At 39.0% G+C, this 23,821-nt stretch overlaps 1 protein-coding gene across 1 annotated transcript in view; it reads right to left on the reverse strand.

Moving 5' to 3' along the window:
* The window catches only part of LRCH2 (leucine rich repeats and calponin homology domain containing 2), a 105,676-nt gene extending 89,360 nt beyond the window's left edge, over window positions 1–16,316 (reverse strand). The window contains exon 1 of the mRNA XM_005903779.3: window positions 15,950–16,316. Within this exon, the coding sequence (XP_005903841.1) occupies window positions 15,950–16,295 (346 nt within the window). The 5' untranslated portion in view covers window positions 16,296–16,316. The remainder of the gene's footprint in view (window positions 1–15,949) is intronic.
* Window positions 16,317–23,821: the final 7,505 nt, after the last annotated feature.

Here is a 23,821-nt window from a genome sequence, read left to right on the forward strand (position 1 = left end):
TGCACGAAAGTGAAAAGCTGAAAGTGAAGCAGCTCAGTCATCTCCGACTCTTAGCAACCCCATAGACTGCAGCCTACCAGCTCCTCCATCCATGGGATTTTCCAGGCAAGAGTACTGAAGTGGGGTGCCATTGCCTTCTCCGCTATAGCACTGAAGCCTTATTGAATAAGATGCACAGCTCAAGAATTTATAAGCTACTTCATGATGAGTTAAAGTATTAACCATAAGTACAGTGGAGAGAAAAAAAGTGATGTAGATATTCAAAAAAGTGGATAAAAATGCTTTAAAGCCAACAGTTATGAGAAACAATAACAAGCAGACCTCAGTGACCCGCAGCAACCAATAATGGAAGACTTCTTTTTGAGCACAGGCGCTTTGAGAAACAAGGGTGCAAACAAAAACAGATGCTGCAAGGAGAAACCACAGCTGCTAACCAGAGGACAGATTACATGCATGCTCAGTGAGAAAAGGACTTTGAGTCATACAATTACTAAGCCACGTGGAAAGACAAGACTTTATTTTTTAAGGGGGGAAGGGCAAGCTCTACACACAGCTGTCTGTAGAAAATTCTACATATTGTTTCAATTTCACAAAAAAATAATGCAGTATAATGACATTCAAACATCAAAGTGATGTTTGAGAATGGCACTCTACTTCAGCCCCTATAAAATTGATTATACTATAAATTTAGCATTTTGAACTCATGTTGTATTATTTATTAAATGGTTCTCAAAAACTTTATTTTCAAAAGACAAATGTTATAGTCTCATCACATAACTTTTACTAAAATAAGTTTCAGATGGAAGAAAAAGATAAACATAAAGATGAATCATAGAAAACTAGAGAAACATTTTAGTGAACAGTCACTCAATTCTAGAATTGGGGATGGACTTTCAAAGCATCAAATGAAGAAATAATTCACAAATGAAAAGATTTCTAGATTTAGCTACATAAGTTTTACATAAAGAAAACTACAGTCTGTCAAAGAGCAAAATGAGGGACTTCTCTGGTGGTCCAGTGGCTAAGACTCTGTGCTCCCAATGCAGGGGCTTGTGTTCAATACCTGGTCAAGGAACTAGATCCCACATGCACCGACTGGGAGTTCACAAGCCACAGCAAAAATCTCACATGCTGAAACTAACAGTTCATATGCTGCAATTAAAGATCCCCATGCTGCCAACGAAAATCGAAGATTCAGAGTGCTGCAAGTAAGACCCAGTGCAGCAAAATAAATTTTAAAAAGTTTTTTTAAGCAAAATGATACTAACAGTTCATATATAAAGCCTGGGCCAAGGACATAAATAGATTCAAAAATAAAAATTATCAATGACCAAGATGTATGTGAAAATACATTCAACCTCACTGTTAATCAAAAGAAGAGTAAAGAATAAGACACTATAATTTGCCCATCATTTTAAAGGTTCTCAAAGATATTACAGGGGCTTCCCTAGTAGCTCAGCTGCTAAAGAATCTGCCTGAAATGCAGGAGACCCCAGTTAGATTCCTGGGTTGGGAAGATCCCCTGGAGAAAGGATAGGCTACCCACTCTAAACCCCAGCTGGGTTGGTAGAGCTGTCACAGCCAGAATCCCGATGGCGGCCACCAAGATCTGCAGGGTGAGGAGGAACCAGTCTGGCTTAAGTAACTGATGACAAGTGTGTGACCCATGCTTAGGGAATGTGTCTAAAAGCTGCTGGTCCCCCTAGTGTCTAGAATCTGCAGGCCCCCTGACAACCTTCAGATGTGTAAATGAGCACAGGAATCAATCAAAGAGTAGAAGGATGTGCGCTCATCTTCTCCTATGAGAACTCCAAAACTACAACTTGATGCTGAACAACCATTGACAGAATGTTGGATCCCACCAAAAAGATACCTCATGTCCAAAGGCAAAGGGGAAGCCCCAAAAAGACGGTAGGAGGGGCAAAATCGCGTTTAGAATCAAACCCCACACCCGCCAGAGATGCTTGGAGGGCTCAAACAAAACCTTATGCACACCAGGACCACAGAGACTGAGGCAGACCTGCCTTTGAGTGTTTAAGTGTCTCCTGCAGAGGCACTGGTCAGCAATGGCCTGCCGTGGGGACAGGGGCTCGGACTGCAGCAGACCTGGGTCACGCAGCATGTGGCATAAGCCCTCTTAGAGGAGGTCACCATTAGCTGCACCATAAAGCCACCAGGCAGATGACCCACAAACTGCAGAACAACTACATCAAAGAAATTCCTGCACTGTTAAGAAAGTTCTAGGACTGACAACAGATTTACCAACCTGGGGATCCAGCAAAGAGACTGAGAACCCTCAGGGAATTTGACTTTGGAGTCCAGTAGGATTTGATCACAGAACTTCCACAGGACTGGGGAAACAGATTCTTGGAGGACACAAACCAAACCTGTGTGCACTAGGAGCCAGGAGAATGGAGCAGTGTCCCCACAAAAGACTGAGTCAGACTTGCCTGTGAGTGTCCAGGAGTGGAGGCATGGGTCAACAGTTTGGCCTCAGGCCAACAAACAGGGAGGGAACACAGCCCCACCCATCAACAGAAAATTAGATTAAAGATTTACTGAGCATGGCCCTGCCCATCAGAACAAGATCCAGTCCCCCCCCCCACCTCCAGTCAGTCTCTCCCATCAGGAAGCTTCCATAAGCCTCTGATCCTCATTCATCAGAGGGCTGACAGAATGAAAAACACAATCACAGAAACTAACCAAACTGATCACATGGACCACAGCCTTGTCTAACTCAATGAAACTATGAGCCATGCCATGTAGGGCCACCCAAAACAAACAGGTCATGGTGGAGAGTTCTGACAAAACATGGGATGCTGGAGAACGGAATGGCAAATCACTTCAGTATTCTTGCCATGAACAGTATGAAAATGCAAAAAGACATGACACTGAAAGATGAACTCCCCAGGTCAGTAGGTGCCCAATATGTCACTGGAGAAGAGTGGAGAAATAACTCCAGAAAGAATGAAGAGATGGAGTCAAAGCAAAAACAACACCCACCCAGTTGTGGATGTGACAAGTGATGGAAGTAAAGTCCAATGTTTTACTTCCAGAACAATACTGGAAAGAACAATACTGCATAGGAACCTAAAATGTTAGGTCCATGAATCAAGGTAAACTGGAAGTGGTCAAACAGGAGGTGGCAAGGATGAACATCAACATTTTAGCAATCAGTGAACTAAAATGCACTGGAATGGGCGAATTTAACTCAGATGACCATTATATCTACTATTGTGTGAAAGAATATCTTAGGAGAAATGGCATAGCCCTCTTAGTCAACAAAAGAGTCCGAAATGCAGTACTTGGGTGCAGTCTCAAAATCGACAGAATGATCTCTGATCGTTTCCAAGACTAAGCATTCAATATCACAATAATCCAAGTCTATGCCCCGACCACTAATGCCAAAGAAGCTGAAGTTGAATGGTTCTACGAAGACCTACAAGACCTTCTCGAACTAACACCAAAAAAAGATGTCTTTTCATCATAGGGGACTGGAATGCAAAAGCAGGAAGTCAAGAGATACCTGGAATAACAGGCAAGTTTGGCCTTGGAGTACCAAATGAAATAGGGCAAAGGCTAACAGAGTTTTGCCAAGAGAATACACTGGTCATAGCAAACACCCTCTTCCAACAATACAAAAGCCAACTCTACACAGGGAGTAGATGTGTACATCTACTGTGTAGTGATGTAGTAGATATGTACATCCCTATGTAGTGATGTCTACACAGGGACATCACCAGATGGTCAGTACCAAAGTCAACCAATTATATTCTTTGCAGCAAAGATGGAGAAGACATATACAGTGAGCCAAAACAAGACTTGGAGCTGACTGTTGCTCAGATCATCAGCTCCTTATTGTAAAATTCAGGCTCAGATTGAAGAATATAGGGAAAACCATTAAGCCATTCATTATGACCTAAATCAAATCCCTTATGATTATAAATTGGAGGTGACAAATAGATTCAAGGGACTAGATCTGGTACACAGAGTGCCTGAAGGACCATGGATGGAGGTTCATAACATTTCACAGGAGGTGATGACCAAAACCATCCCCAAGAAAAAGAAATGCAGGAAGGCAAAGTGGTTGTCTGAGGAGGCATTACAAATAGCTGAGAAAGGAAGAAAAATGAAAGGCAAAGGAGAAAGTGAAAGATATATTCAACTAAATGCAGAGTTCCAGAGAATGGGAAAAACTAGAGATCTCTTTAAGAAAACTGGAGTTACCAAGGGAACATTTCATACAAAGATAGGCACAATAAAGGAATAAAACAGCAATGATGGAACAGAAGCAGAATAAATTAAGAAAAGGTGGAAAGAATACACAGAACTGTACAAAAAAGCTCTTAATGACCCAGTTAACCACGATGATGTGGTGAATCACCTACAGCCAGATATCCTGGAACGTGAAGTCAAGTAGGTCTTGAGAAGCATTACAACAAAAGTGATGTAATTCAATTCATTACAAAGGACTAATGCTGAAGCTGAAGTTTCAATACTTTGGCTACCTGATGTGAAGAACTGATTCATTGGAAAAGACCCTAATGCTGATAAAGATTGAAGGTAGGAGGAGAAGGGGACAACAGAGGATGAGATGGTCAGATGGCATCACCAACTCAATGGACATGAGTTTGAGAAAACTCGGGGAGTTGGTGATGGACAGGGAAGCTTGGCATGCTGCAGTCCATGGGGTCCCAAAGAGTCGGACACGACTGAGCAACTGAACTGAACTGAACAACAAACAAAGCTAGTGAAGGTGATGGAATTCCAGCTGAGCTATTTCAAACCTTAAAAGATGATGCTGTTAGACTGCTGCATTCATTATGCCAGCAAATTTGGAAAACTCAGCAGTGGCCACAGGAATGGAAAAAATCAGTTTTCATTCCAATCCCAAAGAAGGGCAATGCCAAAGAATGTACAAATTACTGTACAATTGCACTCATTTCACATGCCAGCAAGATTATGCTCAAAACCCTTCAAGCTAGGCTTCAGAAGTGCATGAACAGAGAATGTCCAGATGTACCAGCTGGACTTAGAAAAGGCAGAGAAACCAGAGGTCAAATTGCCAACATACGCTGATCATAGAAAAAGTAAGCGAATTCCTTAAAAACAAATGGGACCTAATTAAACATAAAAGATTTTGCACAATGAAGGGAACCATAAGCAAGGTGAAAAGACAGCCTTCAGAATGGGAGAAAATAATAGCAAATGAAGCAACTGACAAAGAATTAATCTCAAAAATATACAAGCAACTCCTGCAGCTCAATTTCAGAAAAATAAACAACCCAATCAAAAAATGGGCTAAAGAACTAAACAGACATTTCTCCAAAGAAGACATACAAATGCCTAACAAACACATGAAAAAATGCTCAACATCACTCATTATCAGAGAAATACAAATCAAAACCACAGTGAGGTACCATCTCATGCCGGTCAGAACGGCTGCTATCAAAAAGTCTACAAACAATAAATGCTGGAGAGGGTCTGGAGAAAAAGGAACCCTCTTACATTGTTGGTGGGAATGCAAACTAGTACAGCCACTATGGAGAAGAGTGTGGAGATTTCTTAAAAAACTGGAAATAGAACTGCCATACAACCCAGCAATCCCACTGCTGGGCATACACACCGAGGAAACCAGAATGGAAAGAGACACGTATACCCCAATGTTCACTGCAGCACCATTTACAATAGCCAGGACATGGAAGCAACCTAGATGTCCATCAGCAGACGAATGGATAAGAAAGCTTTGGTACATATACACAATGGAATATTACTCAGCCATTAAAAAGAATACATTTGAACCAGTTCTAATGAGGTGGATGAAACTGGAGCCTACTATACAGAGCGAAGTAAGTCAGAAAGAAAAACACCAATACAGTATATTAGCACATATATATGGAATTTAGAAAGATGGTAATGACGACCCTATATGCAAGATAGCAAAGAGACACAGATGTAAAGAAGAGACTGTTGCACTCTGTGGGAGAAGGTGAGGGTGGGATGATTTGAGAGAATAGCATTGAAACATGTATATTATCATATGTGAAATAGATCGCCAGTCCAGGTTTGATGCATGAGGCAGAGTTCTCAGGGCTGGTGAACTGGGATGACCCTGAAGGATGGGATGGGGAGGGAGGTCGGGGGAGGGTCAGGATGGGGAACACATGTACACCCATGGCTGATTCATGTGAATGTATGGCAAAAACCACAATATTGTAAAGTAATTAGGCTCCAATTAAAATTTAAAAAAAAAAAAAAACATCTACTTCTGCTTCATTCACTATGCTAAAGCCCTCGACTGTGTGGATCACAACAAATTGCAGAATATTCTTAAAGAAATGGAAATACCAAAGCACCTTACCTGCCTTCTGAGGTAGGTATGCATGTCAAGAAGCAACAGTTAGAACTGGACATGGAACAAAATTGGGAAAAGAGTATGTCAAGGCTATATATTGTCACCCTGCTTATATAACTTATATGCAGAGTATATCATGCGAAATGCTGGGCTGGATGAAGCACAAGCTGGTATCAAGATTGGTGGGAGAAATATCAATAACCTTAGATATGCAGATGACACCACTTTAATGGCAGAAAGTGAAGAGGAACTTAAGAGCTTTTTGATGATGGTGAAAGAGGAGAGGAAAAAATCTGGATTAAAATTCAACATTAAAAAAACTAAGATCATGGCATCCAGTCCCATCACTTCATGGCAAATAGATGGGGAAAATGTGGAAATAGTGTCAGATTTCATTTTCTTGGGCTACAAAATCAATGCAGAAGTTGACTGCAAAATTAAAAGATTCTTGCTCCTTGGAAGTATAGCTATGTCAAACCTAGCCAGTGCTTTTAAGAAGCAGAGATATCACTTTGCCAACAAATGTCCGTATAGTCATAGCTATGGTTTTTCCAGTAGTCATGTATGGATGTGAGAGTTGGACCATAAAGAAGGCTGAGCGGTGAAGAATTGATGCTTTCGAACTGCCGTGCTGGGGAAGACTCTTGAGAGTTCCTTCAACTGCAAGAAGATTAAACCAGTCAATTCTAAAGGAAATCAACCCTGAATATTCATTGGAAGGACTGATGCTGAAGCTGAAGCTCCAATACTTTGGCCACCTGATGCGATAGGCTGACTCAGTGGAAAAGACCCTGATGCTGGGCAAGATTGAAGCCAGGAGGAGAAGGGGACCACAGAGGATGAGATGGCTGGATGACATCAACAACTCAATGGACATGAGTTTGAGCAAACTCCAGGAAATGGTGAAGGATAGGGAGCCTGACATGCTGCAGTCCATGGGGTCAAAAAGAGTCAGACACAACTTGGCAAATGAACAACAACAAATATTATTATATAACCCAGCTATTTCATTCACAAGTATACACACAAGAAATTCTTGCATATGTACAACAGGACACATGAATAATAAGGCTTATAGTAGTACTGTTCACAAGAGTAAAAATATGTTAATAATATTATGGCTACCAGTGAGAAAGTGGATAAAGTATGCTATAGTTGCACAATGAAAGATAATTCAGCCATCAAAAAGAATGAACTACAGTTTCATACAACAATTTATATCTTTGCAACTTAGTAGTAAGTAATATAATATTAAAATTACCAGTTATATAAAGCAGAGTTATGAATTACATTTTTTAAAAGTTCAAAACAAGAACTAAGCAATGTATTATTAAGGAGCTAGCTTACTGGCTCGAAGCTGTCTTAGTAGCAACAAGTGTCAAGCAGATTTGCTTATGAGAAAGAGTCCTCATGCTACAGTATGAAGAACAAATTGGACTTGAAGCAAACTGAACGTGAAGCAGAGAAATCATTTGGGAAAACTGCTGATAGAGTCAGTTAAAGGTGAGGAGAGAAGGACATAAACAACAACAACTGACACTGAGATTAGACAGGAATGGAACAGAATTGAAAGCTATTCAAAGAGTTATGATCAACAGCCCTTAAGTTCCAACCATATATAGAGGGTGAGGGAAGGTGAAGAGTCAAGAACAATTCCCAAGTTTCTGGTCTGCAAGACCAGAGGTCCTAGGGTAAATACAAAAGTTGATTTTTTTTTTTTTTTTGACATTTTGAGTTTCAAGAGACTCTGGGATGTCAATATTCATGTAGTATCCTCTTTTTTTTTTTTTTAAATGGGCTTCCCAGGTGGTGCAGTGATAAAGAACCCGCCTGCCACTGCAGGAGGTGCTGGAGACATGGGTTCGATCCCTGGGTTGGGAAGATCCCCTGGAGGAGGAAATGGCAACCCACCCCAGTATTCTTGCCTGGAAAACTCCATGGACAGAGGAGACTGGTAAGCTATAGAGAACTGGATCCTCTTTTCATGATTAAATATAAAATCTGATCCTTTCCCCTTCAAAGCCTATCCTATAATCGATGTCACCATTCCCTCTTCAAATTTGCACACTGCTTTGTTTTCGCTTATGACATTCATCTTACTTTAGCCAAGCAGTGCTCAGTCTTGGCACCATTGACATTTTGGACTTGGAAAGTCTTTGTTGTGTGTGCAGTCCTGTTCATTTTAGGATGCTTAGCAGCATCCCTGGCTTCTACCCACTAAATGTCAGTAGCATCCCCAAGTTATGACAATCAAAACTGTTTCCAAAAACCAATGAAGTTGCTCAGTCGTGTCCAACTCTTTGCGATTCCATGGACTGTAGCCTACCAGGCTCCTCTATCCATGGAATTTTCCAGGCAAGAGTACTGGAGTGGGCTGCCATTTCCTTCTCCAGGAGATCGTCCCAACCCAGGGATCAAACCCAGATCTCCTGCATTGCAGGCAGACGCTTTATCATCTGAGCTACCAGGGAAGCCCCAACATTACCAAGTATCTCTTGGGGGCAAGTTTCCCATTCCTTAAAACCATGATCTAGCCTATATAATAGATACATGAATACTTAATTTATACCACCACTTTAAATCATAAATTCCCTAAAGGCAGCAACTTTACCATCTTGTCCATTTATATAAAATAGATATGACAAATGTATTCTTACATACTCATCAAGGTAGATTAAGGAGATAGTTATCTATGTTTGATTTACTATTTTTAAATTTATAAATAACTTTAAAAGTAATTGATTTCCCATTGACACAGGCATCTCTAATCAATTAGCTAAAGTACTAAGGATTTATTTATTGGAATTCTTTTTTTAAGAGGGGAAAATTTCTATGCTGCACGTTCTGGAGTCTCTTAGGGACATAATCATTTAACGAAGTCATTTTTGAATCAAATCCAAATTCACAAATGTTCTAGAATTGGTTAGTCTCTATACAGTTCAAACAAAAGTGTACACACAGTCATTTTATTTCTGTCTTTTGTCCCCTTACATCCCTAATATTATGCATAAAATTTCACCGAAAGAAGCATAATTAATTTAAACACTAATCCATGCCTCAAATTATAAGAGTATACAGATAAACAATGTCCACAAATAGGTAAGACTTTACTTTCCTATTTGGAAAAAAAACTTAAAAAAAATTTTTTTATCAAAATATATATTAGAAAATATCTATTGTTTAACTATCCATTACAGTCTACTGACTGGTAGTCTATAAGTGGAATGCTATAAATTTATAATTTATTTGAAACAGTAGAAATGTAAAGACTAAAAGACCTTTAGCAGACTGAATATACTAGTTTAAAATGAAACTAAACACAAACTTAAATTATTGTTATAAAACTCACTTGTACAGTTTTCTTTTATTACATTAAATGGTTCCCTGGAGTATAAGGTATTTTTTTTTCTATAAAAGGGAAATGGGGGGAAAAAGGGAAGCAGAGAAAACTTTCTGAAACTTTTCAGAGAACTGATTGTATTACAATGCTTCAAGAACTACCTAAACATACACAAAGTATAGAGAAATGTAAAAGGTTTCCCCTTCTAAATTGTTCATGATGATGAACAGTCTCTATACAATGGGGGTGGGCATCACACAGTTTAAGTATCCCTTAGAGTGTACTGTTGGGATGGGCTAGAAGAATGATATACCCTTTTGCAAAGTGTGACTGTATGCCTTGGAACTTAAATACCACCTCCCAGGAAATCAATATGCTCTAAGTCTTCAATTACTTTTATTTGTGAAAAGTGTCCTGAACATTACTTCTCATGCTGTCAATGAGGTTCTGGATCTTGTATATCTTTATGCTTTTGATGATAAATAAATACTTCAGAGTTTATGTTACAAACAATCTAAATCAAAATATTAAAATTTAAACTTTAAGCCAGTGTCTCTATAATCCCAATTCTAAAATATTCCAATCAACCACTTCTGTTCTTTTACCTGTCATGTAGTATATATGGTAATTTTTTTCAGAAAACATGGTAAGCTCATATTTTTCAAATGCAACTAATCTAGCTGCTTATCACACAGTCCTAATTCTAAACTGTGGCTTATTCTCCATAATGACTCCTTAAAGCATTTTGCTCTATTGAGTACCTATTCCTATGCTTGTAAACTTGTTTTCCCAGATGACACTGCATCGATTAACATTAAAATTTAAGACATTATTATCCCCACGGATCTACATTCCCGTCCACCTTAGTAAAAGTCAGGGAACTAGGTAACCCCTCCCTTCCATTGCTAAGGACTCTCCACCCAGTCCATGAAGATCCTCCCTCCCCATCTTGTATTTTAACACTGAACTCTCCACCAATTCCCTCCTCTCAGCCTCCAAGTATGTTTGAAAAAATACAGAGTGAACTTTCAGGTAACATCTGCCCTTAATATGCAATGCCATTCTCAACTCCATATGGGTGTAATTTCTCCCCTGAAAGCCTGCAATTGTCCCTTTCTGCTTAATCCTTACCAACTCGGCATGCATGGGGTCGCTAACAGGGGGACACAACTTAGCAACTGAACCGAACTGAAGCTGATCCCATAGTGATCATTTAACTCAAGATTCAGCAAGTTAACTTTATAGGAAATTTTCTCAAACTAACTTAACTCCCAATAAAATTAAGCCGTATGCCACAGTTCCATATAACTTATTTGTATAGTTTATTAAAATATATATTTTTAATATTGCTACATCTCTTTTCTAATAATTACATATATTACTGAACACATGCACCTATTTTATAAACCTTTAGAGGATCATGTTTCCAGAGTTAGAGTTTAATAAAAGCTTGCTTAATGTACCTATTGTAAAACCAATACCATGAAGACAAGCTATGCAAATATCATGTGCAAAACAAAACACACTGGACCATAAACAGAAACTATATAATCTATGAAGCTAAGTAAGTGTTCATCTTTCAGACTAAATCACCCATTTATTAGCACAGTGTTTATTAATAGCTTTGTTATAAGAAGAGAAAGTATTGCAACAGAAATAACACTGGAATAGTGTTAAATTTAGAAAATCTAGCCTCTGACCCACACTCTGACATATACTAGGCATTTAACTTCTGGCAAATCACTTAATCTCTCTCAACAACAAAGGGTAATTACTATGCACTCTACAAAGCTCACAGGGTTATTATTAGGATACAAAAGGGTAATATATATGAAAGTGCTTAGAATTTACAAGGAGCTGTATAAATGGTATGAGTTTAATGACAAACATACACTCTGATTTAAGATAACTTTTTTTTTATTTTGTGTTTCTTATTTACCGTGGGTTTGGGTTTTTTTTTTTAACATTTTAAAATGTGAACTTGCAAAAGAAAGAAAGGGCAACTATTTATGCTCTAGGAGAATTCATCACTGAATAAAAACACTGCAAGGTTTAGCAACTCAAATTCAATCTGAACCAATTAAAATATGAGTCAACCAACAAAAATGTCCTTCATATTCAATTTTTCAGCAAGATATTTATTACATAAACCAAGACAGATATTTGACTCTGGCAACAAAATCACAAGCTTATTCCACCGAATGCACTAAGATGGCCTTCACCTGTGTAACAAAATCAGAGACTGCAAAGTTTAACTGGCTCCATTTTACAAGCAGATACAATGCATCATGCTCCACAGTTGAAGAGGTGAACCAGCACATGTAGGAAATACTAGAGTTGACTCCAGGTTTACAGGAAAACATGTGATTCACCAGGACACAGCACAATCTGATGTATGTAAAGAATTCCTAAATCTGTTTCACAGACCTATTGTTTATGGGCATAAAGAAGTATGAATAAGCAGAGAGGGCAGCTGCAAATAGACTGAGACTTACTTGTAGTACTGGTGACAGTCAAATATGAAAAGTTTCCAAATTTGTTTTCATAGCCATTACCCATTATCATTTTTAAGCTCTCTTAAAGTCAACAAGTATCACAGTATCCAGATAGACTAAAACTTTCTAGGCAATTTCCCTTTGTCTTGCCAAGTCTACCCACAGACCAGCAAAGATAAGACATTACAACCAGAGTTAGCTACTTTCCTGAAACTTTCTGATCCCTGATTTCATGTTTTTATATGGATGAGGATTTTAATTAAGAAGTATCTGGAAGGCTTATCAATTCAAAAAAGGTCGTGAGCACAACCAAATGGAGAATCAAGTAAATTGGCAAACTCTCTCTTTTAAATGTTAATCGCCTAGAAAGGCTGCCATAATTAGTTATTAGCAGTTGAGCTCCATCCCAGCAAAGAAAAGGGAGTGAGGCTGAAGAGGGGAAAAGAAATAAGGAGGGCAGCAGGAGGAAGGGGACAGGTGAAGAAGAACAGACACCAGAAATGCAAAGAGAAATAAAAAAGATACCAAAGATAAACTTTACCATCAGCTACATATAATCCACATTTCCTCACAGGAAGACTATTAATAGAGAAAATAAGACTTTGCTGCTACATATTTTACAGTCAGTATTTTAACACAAATTTATCCAACAATGTTAAATGTAAAACAGTTATTCAAGGGAACTGGAGAAACTATAGTTTCCTGTAAGTTCCTAGTCACTACAGACATAATATGATGAAAAAAAATGAGTCTGCTTCACACAAGTCTATCTGAAAGAGTACTGAACTAGAACGTGAGCATTTAGTTCCTTCCTAGCTTTGGTTTTGACCTTCTTGACAATTAGCTTTAGGTTAGTCACCAAACTTTTATCAATGTTCTCATTCACTCAAACAATAAATATTTCTTAAATGTCTAAAAAATTCTAGAGTTTCCCAACCCTGACTGCACAGAAGAATCACCTGGGAATATTTACACACACACACACACACACACACACACAACACACACACACACATCTCTTTGCCCCTGAGACTCTGATTTAATTGGTCTGGGGTGGAGCCCGGGGAATAGATTAAAAAAAACTCCCTTGCTATCTTAAAATGCAGGCAAGGTGGAAAGCCACAGGTCTATTTCATCTTTTATATACATGGTAAGGAACAGCAAACAATGTGAAGAGCTATCTCCCTTCCTTTAAATGTATCAATTTCCCCTTCTAATCCAATTTTGTTTTAACCTAGATTCTCACCACCTCACACCTAGATTAACAAATAGCTTCCTACCTATTTTCCCTTCTTCCAGTCTCTTTGCAACTCAATAAACCATTGCTGTCTAACTAATCAATTTGGTACTGAAACATTATTCCACTGAGAGTCATTTTAAATATAACAATAACAACAAACAGAACTGTTTTCATTGAGCAGAGACTATATTGCATATACATATTTATATGTTTGTATATATACAGGTATGTATGTATAATCTCAAACATGCTCTATTTTTCTTCAATTCCATTTATATACAATGGATACTAGTCTCTTGTGGTTGAATTTGGTCAAAAATGAATGGCAAATGAATCACCCACAGATTTCTAATTTAAATTCTCATGTGTTCCCACAAGGAACACCAATTCAATTTTCTTTAAAAAGTAAAATGAGGTGAAATTATTTCAAAAAGTTCTCTGTTACTGTAGACACTGATAAAGTTTATGACAAATGAATTTTACCAAGAATAAATATGGTTCTGATTTGTGTTAAAACTTGCCTCAGAAAACAAACTGAAGCCTTAAAAGCCAATGGTTATAATCACATAAGATGATATTCATATTTACGAAAAATATTAAGTACAATATAAGCAGTATATAATGAGAAAACTAAGGAACTGTATTACTTATTTCCTGCCCTTAAGCAGTTTTCCATCTTCCCAGGGAAAGCAAAACGTAAAAAAGAAAATAAAGCCAGCACTAGCACGTAAGTGGTAAAGACATTAAGTACCATGGGAATTCAAAGAAACAGAAGACTGCCCTGGACTAAGGGAGGTGGAGACAGCATCTTGGAAAAGCTGGGGCTTGAACAAAATTAAATAGGTGGAGAAAAGGAAATCTCATGAATATGGATCTTCTACAAAGATGAGGCAGAAATTCATAAACTATGTTTGAGGAACTGGGAGCTGACCTAGTTGGAACAGAGGGTTCTATGTAGGAGCATTTGAGGACTTAAGGTTACAACAATAAACAGAAGCCAGACAATGAAAGGCCAGAATGCCAACCTAGGATGCTTCAACTTTGCACTATAGATAGATAAATCTTTTATAGCTAACCAACAAGCAAAACAACAAATCCCTATAATGATGCAGTCTGAAATCATTTTTCTTGAAGCCTTTGAAGAACATACCTAGTAGTACAATGTCTTGCCAATATATCTTGAATATGTGAACATCTTGTTTAGGAAATCTGTTCAGAGTGAAAGAGTAAATACTCAAATATGCTTTCCAACACACAAAATCATTGATGGTTCTTAGGATAACTCCTAAGAGAATAACTGGATAGGAGGCTTCAATTTTAGGTTCTCTTCCTCGCACCACCCTCATCCAAACACACATCTTGATTTAATATCTAGAAACACAATACAATGAAATAGTGTTATTCTGAAAATAAGAGGTCTTTTATTACCTCCCATTATGAGTGAATTTACTTACTACATTGCCTCAAAATCACTAAATTTATTAAGATCATTTTGTCCATGATTTCTTTCAGCAAAGCAGATGAAAACAGATACATAAATAACATATTTGAAGATTATGAAAAGTGAAAAGTCTTTCATCAAATCAAAACACAACTAAAATAATCATCATTGGCTTATAAGGCAGAGGGGAGACTGCTCATAACAAAAAATGCCATCCACAACAAAGAGTACCAGAGAGTATATGAAGAACATTACAATACCCAATTTCCCATCCAAAATGATAAGCCATTAACCCACAACTCCAAAAAGAATGGAGTTAATTTTGATTCTCAAAAATGCCCTTACAATTTTTGGTTACATCTGTAATGAAAATTAAGACTCCAACACAACTCAAAACAAGGATTCTTTCCCTTAGTAAAGAAGACACATAAGTGATTGATGATTTAATTTGCCGTTGCAGCAAATACTAATTTAAGCACCACTACCTCAACACCAGGAAAATGACAAATCTCAGTATTTAAAGGCATACGTGACAAGAAGCCAAGACTATTATAGGATGATTAAAACACACACAAAATAAGAACACAGAAAAAAACCGTGGCAATACTGCTGCTGCACTAGGAAAAGGGATATACCATTCCTACAGGCACGCATGGCTTTAAAGAATATGTATAGATTATGGTCTCATGTATTGTCTTTTTTTCCCTCCAGGAAAGACCGGAACATTCACGAGAGTTGGAAGAAGTGCATTCAGGAAGGTGTCAATACCTCCCTCCCCATCCCTTTAGTGGAGAAACTCGCTTTAACAGTAATGCTCTTTCACTCCTCACATCCCACCAGGTTTCCAGAGACCCTTCAGTCAGCATTCCTGCCCACCCCCCACTACCCCCACCCGCCCCCCGCCGCCACTTCCCTGCTCTGCCCCTCACATTCAGAACTGGCTGCTCCGACTCAGTCTCGCCGCCCCCGCGCACCCGCCCAGATCAGCAGAGTCTAACAACGCAGCCACGCAACCACCCAGAAACCCACTGCCCCCACCTCCTCGCCCAGTTTCCCCTCCCCCTCCCCGCCCTGTCACCTGCTTGGGTGGTGTCCGTCAGGTCGTAGCCGCTGCCCGGGAAGTCTCGGAGCTTCCTACCGCTGAGGCTCAGGATGCCGGAGTTGCCCGCCTCCTCCAGGGCCCGGTCCAGGCTCCTCACGGTGTGTTGAGGCTGCAGGCTCCCCGGGTTCCACTGCGGCCCGTTGGGGAACGGCTGACCGAAGAGAGTCGGTACCGGGATGGGCACCACCATGGTCCCGCCGCCGCCGCCTCCCACTCCGGCTCCGCCACCTCCCCCGCCGGCCCCACCACCGCCACCGCTACTTCCACCTCCACCACAACCGCCGCCCCCACTGTTACCACCACCTCCCTGACTCGCCGCCATGTTCCTGGGATAGAGAATAGCCCCCGACAATACTCTGAGCCTGTGCCGCGAGTGTAGGGGGTTCTTAGGACGCATGCGCAGGCTGGGGGCGGGAGGTGGGGGATGCGAGGTAGAGGGTGGGAAGGAACCAGGGGGCGGGCTGGGAGGAGGTGTTGGGTATGGAAGAGACGCTGTTCAAACGTGCAGAATGCTTGCTTTAAGAAATGTGCTATCAGAGGAAGGATGCTAAATCCCGGTTCCGCTGCTTTGGGTACCAAAATCTTGCGAAGCGACACCAGCTTAACTCTAGGTCGTCAGGGATGTGACCCCAGATCTCTAAGTTGCTTCACCTTTTGAGATCTGCAAAACAAAAGTAAATATATTAGAGATGAAAGAGATTCGTTTTAGAATATTTTGAAGCGGCATTTAGAAGGACTATCAGCTACCTGATGGAAACGCTTACTGCAAATGCCTCAGGAATCCTTTAGCAGTGTTAACACGGAGAGAAACTTCGGGGAGGAATATGGGTGCAGAATTGTGTTTTAAGCCTGCATGAATTTTGCCATAATTTAGAATTCCAAAATAAGAAAAGCATTTTAAAATGTTTTCAAGGAAGCCTCTCATTTCAGTGTGTGTATGTCTCAGCCAAACTGCTGCCTTCCAAAACTTGGAAAAGTTCTCTACATTCTGTTCTATAACTCTTTGAAGTGCTGCCAAGGTCTCCAAAATATCTGGAATTTCTTCGCATCATGTTAGTATGGCTGATGGAAAACTCTAATCATCAAACAACCTTAAAGTTTATTTTTGATATACAGGCTTTCTGAAGATTTAATGCTGTGGATAGGAAGCTAATCAATCTTGGATTTTCCGAGTTCATTCTTGGAACCTGAAGCCAACCATTTAGATAGGTCACTGCCATCCCTCCACTCGCACTCAGAGTTATTCAAATCTTTTTCACTCGTAGAAACGTTACACAAGAAAACTATCAGAATACTTGATCATATTCAGTTATCATTAATTAGAATATCTTCTGCATCTCTTTTACATCCACTTCAGTTTAAACAATCTATCAACAGTCTCATTTTCTTGGAGAAAGCTCCACAAAAATCACTACTTTGGGGAAAAAATACAGGAAAGAATTACAACTTGTCTAAATTGCTTTGTGGCCATATAGGTTAACTAAGATAACTATGGTGCAAGAAATCACATTTGCCACATGCATGACCCCCAGAAGGACCAGTACTGAAAATTAGACCTCCACAACATATTAGGAAGCGAAATCAAATTATTTAAACTCACTGGTGTCAAAAAAGAACATTCTACCTTATATCTCATCTTTCTTACATCACAAATCAAATTAGGTATTAATTGAGAATTCCCAGAATCAAAAAGGGTGGAAAGGGAAACTAAATGCATTAGATAGAGATAAGATTAGGAAAGGAATATTTAATAACTAGGCAATAAAAAAAATTAGTGATTATTTAAAACAATATATTGGACTCCAGGAAAAGTATGTCCTCAGAATACCTGTCAAGAGAAGGCCTTATACAACAAATTTCAGAAGAAAAGTAATCTTTCAAAGAATTTAAAAGATAGTGTAAGTAGAAAAAACAGAAAGCCTACAAGGCAGGCTAGATATACATGAAAATCAGGCAAAATAACACATTCTGAAGCTCTTTGACAAAGAGTTTTGAACAAAATATGCAGTCTTTATTGAATAAAGCACTGGCCAACTACAAATGTGATTTGTATTCAAGAGAACCAAGCAAATTGGTAGTTACCCAACATTTATAAATAATATAGAGAAGAAGACGCAGAGTCCAAAGCTCCAAATTCTTCTATTAGACATCAAGATTATTGGGATAGACTACAGGATGTTCTTATCAGCCTACAAATAAATTAAAAGTGAGATGTTTTATTTCAGGATCTAGAAGAAGGCAATGAACTTGAGGATGAACTACATGGAATTATAATATTAATTTTTGTTAAAATTCTGATCATGATGCAGGAAAAAGCCAAGGGAGTCTCTGCAGTTTGTTTCCTGAAAACTTTAGTATTTAACGTCAGCTAAATACTAAACTCAGGGGAGAAGAAACAGTGAGATGTTGAGTATCATCAAGACATATCAAGGGGGCTTCCCTGGTGTCTCAGCAGTAAAGAATCTGCCTGCAATGCAGGAAACTTGGGTTCTATCCCTGGGTCAGGAAGATCGCCTGGAGGAGGGCATGGCAACCTACTTCACTTAAGATTTTAAAAGACATATATATTAGAAACCCTGAAAATATTAATTACATCATACTGAACTATTCCAAGGTCAGTTTTCATTCCAATCCCAAAGAAAGGCAATGCCAAAGAATGCTCAAACTACAGCACAATTGCACTCATCTCACACGCTAGTAAAGTAATGCTCAAAATTCTCCAAGCCAGGCTTCAGTAATATGTGAACTTACTGATGTTCAAGCTGGTTTTAGAAAAGGCAGAGGAACAAGAGATCAAATTGCCAACATCTGCTGGATCATGGAAAAAGCAAGAGAGTTCCAGAAAAACATCTATTTATACTTTATTGACTATGCCAAAGCCTTTGACTGTGTGGATCACAAAAAACTGTGGAAAATTCTGAAAGAGATGGAAATACCAGACCACCTGATCTGCCTCTTGAGAAATCTGTATGCAGGTCAGGAAGTAAAAGTTAGAAGTGGACATGGAACAACAGACTGGTTCCAAATAGGAAAAGGAGTACGTCAAGGCTGTATATTGTCACCCTGCTTATTTAACTTCTATGCAGAGTACATCATGAGAAATGCTGGACTGGAAGAAGCACAAGCTGGAATCAAGATTGCTGGGAGAAATATCAATAACCTCAGATATGCAGATGACACCACCCTTATGGCAGAAAGTGAAGAGGAACTAAAAAACCTCTTGATGAAGGTGAAAGAGGAGAGTGAAAAAGTTGGCTTAAAGCTCAACATTCAGAAAACGAAGACCATGGCATCTGGTCCCATCACTTCATGGGAAATAGATGGGGAAACAGTGGAAACAGTGTCAGACTTTATTTTTTTGGGCTCCAAAATCACTGCAGATGGTGACTGCAGCCATAAAATTAAAAGACGTCTACTCCTTGGAAGAAAAGTTATGACCAATCTAGATAGCATATTGAAAAGCAGAGACATTACTTTGCCAACAAAGCTCCGTCTAGTCAAGGCTATGGTTTTTCCTGTGGTCACGTATGGATGTGAGAGTTGGACTGTGAAGAAGGCTGAGCACCGAAGAATTGATGCTTTTGAACTGTGGTGTTGGAGAAGACTCTTGAGAGCCCCTTGGACTGCAAGGAGATCCAACCAGTCCATTCTGAAGGAGATCAGCCCTGGGTGTCCTTTGGAAGGAATAATGCTAAAGCTGAAACTCCAGTACTTTGGCCACCTCATGCGAAGAGTTGACTCATTGGAAAAGACTCTGATGCTGGGAGGGATTGGGGGCAAGAAGAGAAGGGGACAACAGAGGATGAGATGGCTGGATGGCATCACCAACTCGATGGACGTGAGTTTGAATGAACTCTGGGAGTTTGTGATGGACAGGGAGGCCTGGCGTGCTGCGATTCATGGGGTCGCAAGGAGTTGGACATGACTGAGCGACTGAACTGAACTGAACTGAACTGAACACAGCTTTCTGGATGGGATCTTAGTTCCCCCATCAGGGATCAAACCCAGGTTCCCTGGTAGTGAAAGCACTGAGTCCAAACTACTGGACCACCAGGTAATTCCCCCTTTGCACTGCTTTAACCAATCCTAACACATTCATTAATCCAAAAGTTAATATTTCTTAACTCAAAAGGGATTTGGAGAAATATAGAATGATTACTATTACTTAAAAGAGACTATTATATAACTAAACTTTAATGGTGATGTCAGTAAGCACTATTATGTTCTGTCTTGGTTAGAATCCCTGCTATGATGCTTACAAGATGCAAGATAGACAAGTCATTTAAGCTCTCAAAGTCTCAGATTTCTTGTTTATCAAACAAGGATCATAACATTGTTAGATATCTCAGAAGACTGTAGTAAGGATTACATGAGATATTTACACAAAGCACGTATAACAGTTGTTACCTTTTTTTGTTTACTTTGCCTGTAGAACACTGAGCAAAGTGAATGATGAATTATCAGCACAGCAGTTCTTAAATTCCTCTGTACTACTGTGCTACCAGTATTAATAGACCTTTTCTTCTGTGTTGCTCTTGAAGTTACATCCTTACTGATTCACCCCAGGTTTCTGCCTCTCCTAATTTTTGTGTTTTCACTATATGATCCGGTAACTTGATTCCAATTCTTGCTTACTGTCTCTAATGCAATCCCAGGTTTTTGACCTCTGTGTTCCTAGTATGAGACCCAAGTTCAATCCCTGGCTCGGGAAGATCTCCTGGAGAAGGAAATGGCAACCCACTCCAGTAGTCTTGCCCCCTCCCCACCAAAAAGGGGCTCCTGATATCATGAAATCCATTTAAGTATCTGTTCCAAATCCTCATTTAAAATATATCTTAAATGTTTTTGCTTTATGTAAACAACACAGAGGTTCTAAAGGCAAGAATACTGAAGTGGTTTGCCATTCCCTTCTCCAGTGGACCACGTTTTCTCAGAACTCTCCACCATGACCTGTCTGTCTTGGGTGACCATACATGGCATGGCTCATAGTTTCATTGAGTTGGACAAGGCTGTGGTCCATGTAATCAATTTGGTTAGTTTTCTGATATTGTGGGTTTTCATTCTGTCTGCCCTCTGATGAATAAGGATAAGAGGCTTATGGAAGCTTCCTGATTGGAGAGACTGACTGTGGGGGAAACTGGGTCTTGTTTTGATGGGCGGGTCCATGCTTCATAAATCTTTAATCTAATTTTCTGTTGATGGGTGGGGCTGTGTTCCCTCTCTGTTATTTGACCTGAGGCCAAACTATGGTGGAGGTAATGAAGAACTGACTCATTGGAAAAGACGCTGATGGGAAAGACTGAAGGCAGGAGGAGAAGGGGACAACAGAGGATGAGATGGTTGGACAGCATCACCAACTTGAGGGACATGATTTTGAGTAAGCTCTAGGAGTTGATGATGGACAGGGAAGCATGGAGTGCCACAGTCCATGGGGTCACAGAGTCAGACATGAAAGAATCCTGAAGAGTTTCTTATTAGTGTATAAAATACAGATTGCTGAATTTTTGCTTAGTTTAGCTTGGCCAAAAGAAAGTAAATAAAATATCACATTAAATTATTCAGACTCTTATGTTCAATTAGAAAATATAAGGTTGAGAAAGATTTTTTAGTTTTCTTTGGTATTACATTGGAAATTCTCCTCTTTATAGGTAAACATGGAAACAAGCCACATGCCTTTCGGGCAATCTTGTATAATTATCTTCCTCTGCCAGCAGTATGTGAGAGAAAATGATGAAATAGGGCCTTTTCAAGCAAAATCTAAATTCCTAAAAGGAAGACCTAGGCAACTGTCATGTTACCTCTAAGCAGGCTATATATGTGTAAGCGAAAAAATAAAAGATGTTAATGACATTTCAGTAAAGCCTGTTAAAGGAATTGGGCTTCCCAGGTGGCTCAAATGGTAAAGAATCCACCTGCCAATGCAGAAGACTTGGGTTTGACCCCTAGTTCATGAAGATATCCTGGAGAAGGAAATGGCAACTCATTCCAATATTCTTGCCTGGAGAACCCCAGAAACAGAGGAGGCTACAGTCCAAGGGGTTGCAAAGATTTGGACACAACTTAGCGACTGAACAACAACATTAAAAGAATTACAATATCAAGATAGATTAAAACCCCAGGAGAAAAGATAAATCCCAAAAAGGTTTAGATTCTGTATTTCCTTAAACAGAATGAAATAGAAATACTGGACCAAAATCTGTGTACAAAATGAAAGTTGGAATGAAATGATGAAGAATCAAGTTGGGCATCTACCAAAGTCTAATTATATTTGTTTACCTTAAATTTTGCTTCAAATCTTCATCACTATATATGGGAAAGTGTGTCTGTTAGAGGTTTATGGGGTTTTGTTTCTTTCTCTAAATCAAATAAACATATGAAATAAATCTCTGTGGGAGTGTGACTGAAGTGACTTCAGGCCTGGTGGCAGTGTGCCTAAATTATAAGGTTTTTTTGTTTTGTTTTGTTTTTAATTTATGATGCAACTTCTTTAAAAGGCTGAATCTTTAACCTGAAGCTCTCAAGTGATAACTGGGTCACACATGACCTTAAAATCCAGTGCTTCTCTCTATGTGGCAACAAGACTATTTCTTCTGAACCATGGTCATGATCGTGACCCCAGTTAGCCTATTGGTGGGTTGTCAGAAAGAAGAGTCAAAGCTCTGTTCCAATAAGAGAGTGTGTTATGAAATATTGCAGGATATTTTAGATGTATTTTGTTTTGGTGTGGCAGTCAGAAATTTCAGCCTTCACTTATAAGTCTAGGTTGGCAATGCTGACCCTTAAGAAGAAACTTACTTCTGCTTAAGTACTTTGTCTACAATTATGGTATGATTCTACAAAGTAGGAGAAAATATATTGGTTCTGATGACCTCATGTTTCACACTTCCGGGTTTTAATAGGTGTATTGATGTAGGAAACTAACATACTTTGCCACTCTTTTGTGGTTTTAAAAATCTCTTTCTTAAAACAGCTAGCCATAGTCCTTAAATAATGGAGTAGATAATTCTAAGGTACTAATTAGTAAAGTGTTAGGTTATCCTTGATGACTTCATCCCCTTCTTCCATTTTGTATTTCTTAAACTCTCCTTAATAAAATCTTCATCTTAAATACCTCTACTTAGAATAAATTCTTTTTTTTCCAGGACACATACTTAAAGTTTCAGAGGACTTTAAAATTTCCTGAGATGGTTGTGATTTCTCCCACTGGTCATAGACAATAGACTTTTGATAAGCTGACAAAACCAAAGATAAAAATGTACCGTACTGTTTGACTACTAGCATTATCTCCACTGCCACAACCTTAACTCAAGTCACTATTTTCTCTGGACTACTACAGTTGTCTCCTAATTGACTTTTCTACTCCTACCCTTCTACCACTTAATAATTATGTGGCCTTGGGCAAGAACCTTAGTTTCTTCATGCCTTCATTTTCATCTGAAAAATAGGAATGATAATACTACCTACCTTATAGGGATATTATGAGGATTAGAATTAATACATGTCTAGCATATGGTAAGAACTTTAGCTAGTATAATTGTCATTATTGTTATCATTAAAATTTTCCACTGGCTAATAATATCTAGCAGTGAAAGGTAAATTATCTCTCTGAATTGCACAAGAGTCTTGTGCAGTGGACATTATTATCCCCATTTTACATGTGAGGATACTACACTCCAGAGAAATTAAGTAACTAGTTCAAGGTCTCAGTTGAGAAGTGGCACAGCAAAACTTTGAATAGAAACATACCTGACTGCTAAATTGAGGCTCTTAACCACTGTAACTTCTGGCAGTAATCTATTGATATTTGCCTTGTATCTTTTCTCAATCCAAAAATTCTTAGCTGTTTAA

The sequence above is a fragment of the Bos mutus genome, chromosome X (assembly GCF_027580195.1).
Source record: "Bos mutus isolate GX-2022 chromosome X, NWIPB_WYAK_1.1, whole genome shotgun sequence".
Taxonomy (NCBI): Eukaryota; Metazoa; Chordata; class Mammalia; order Artiodactyla; family Bovidae; genus Bos; species Bos mutus.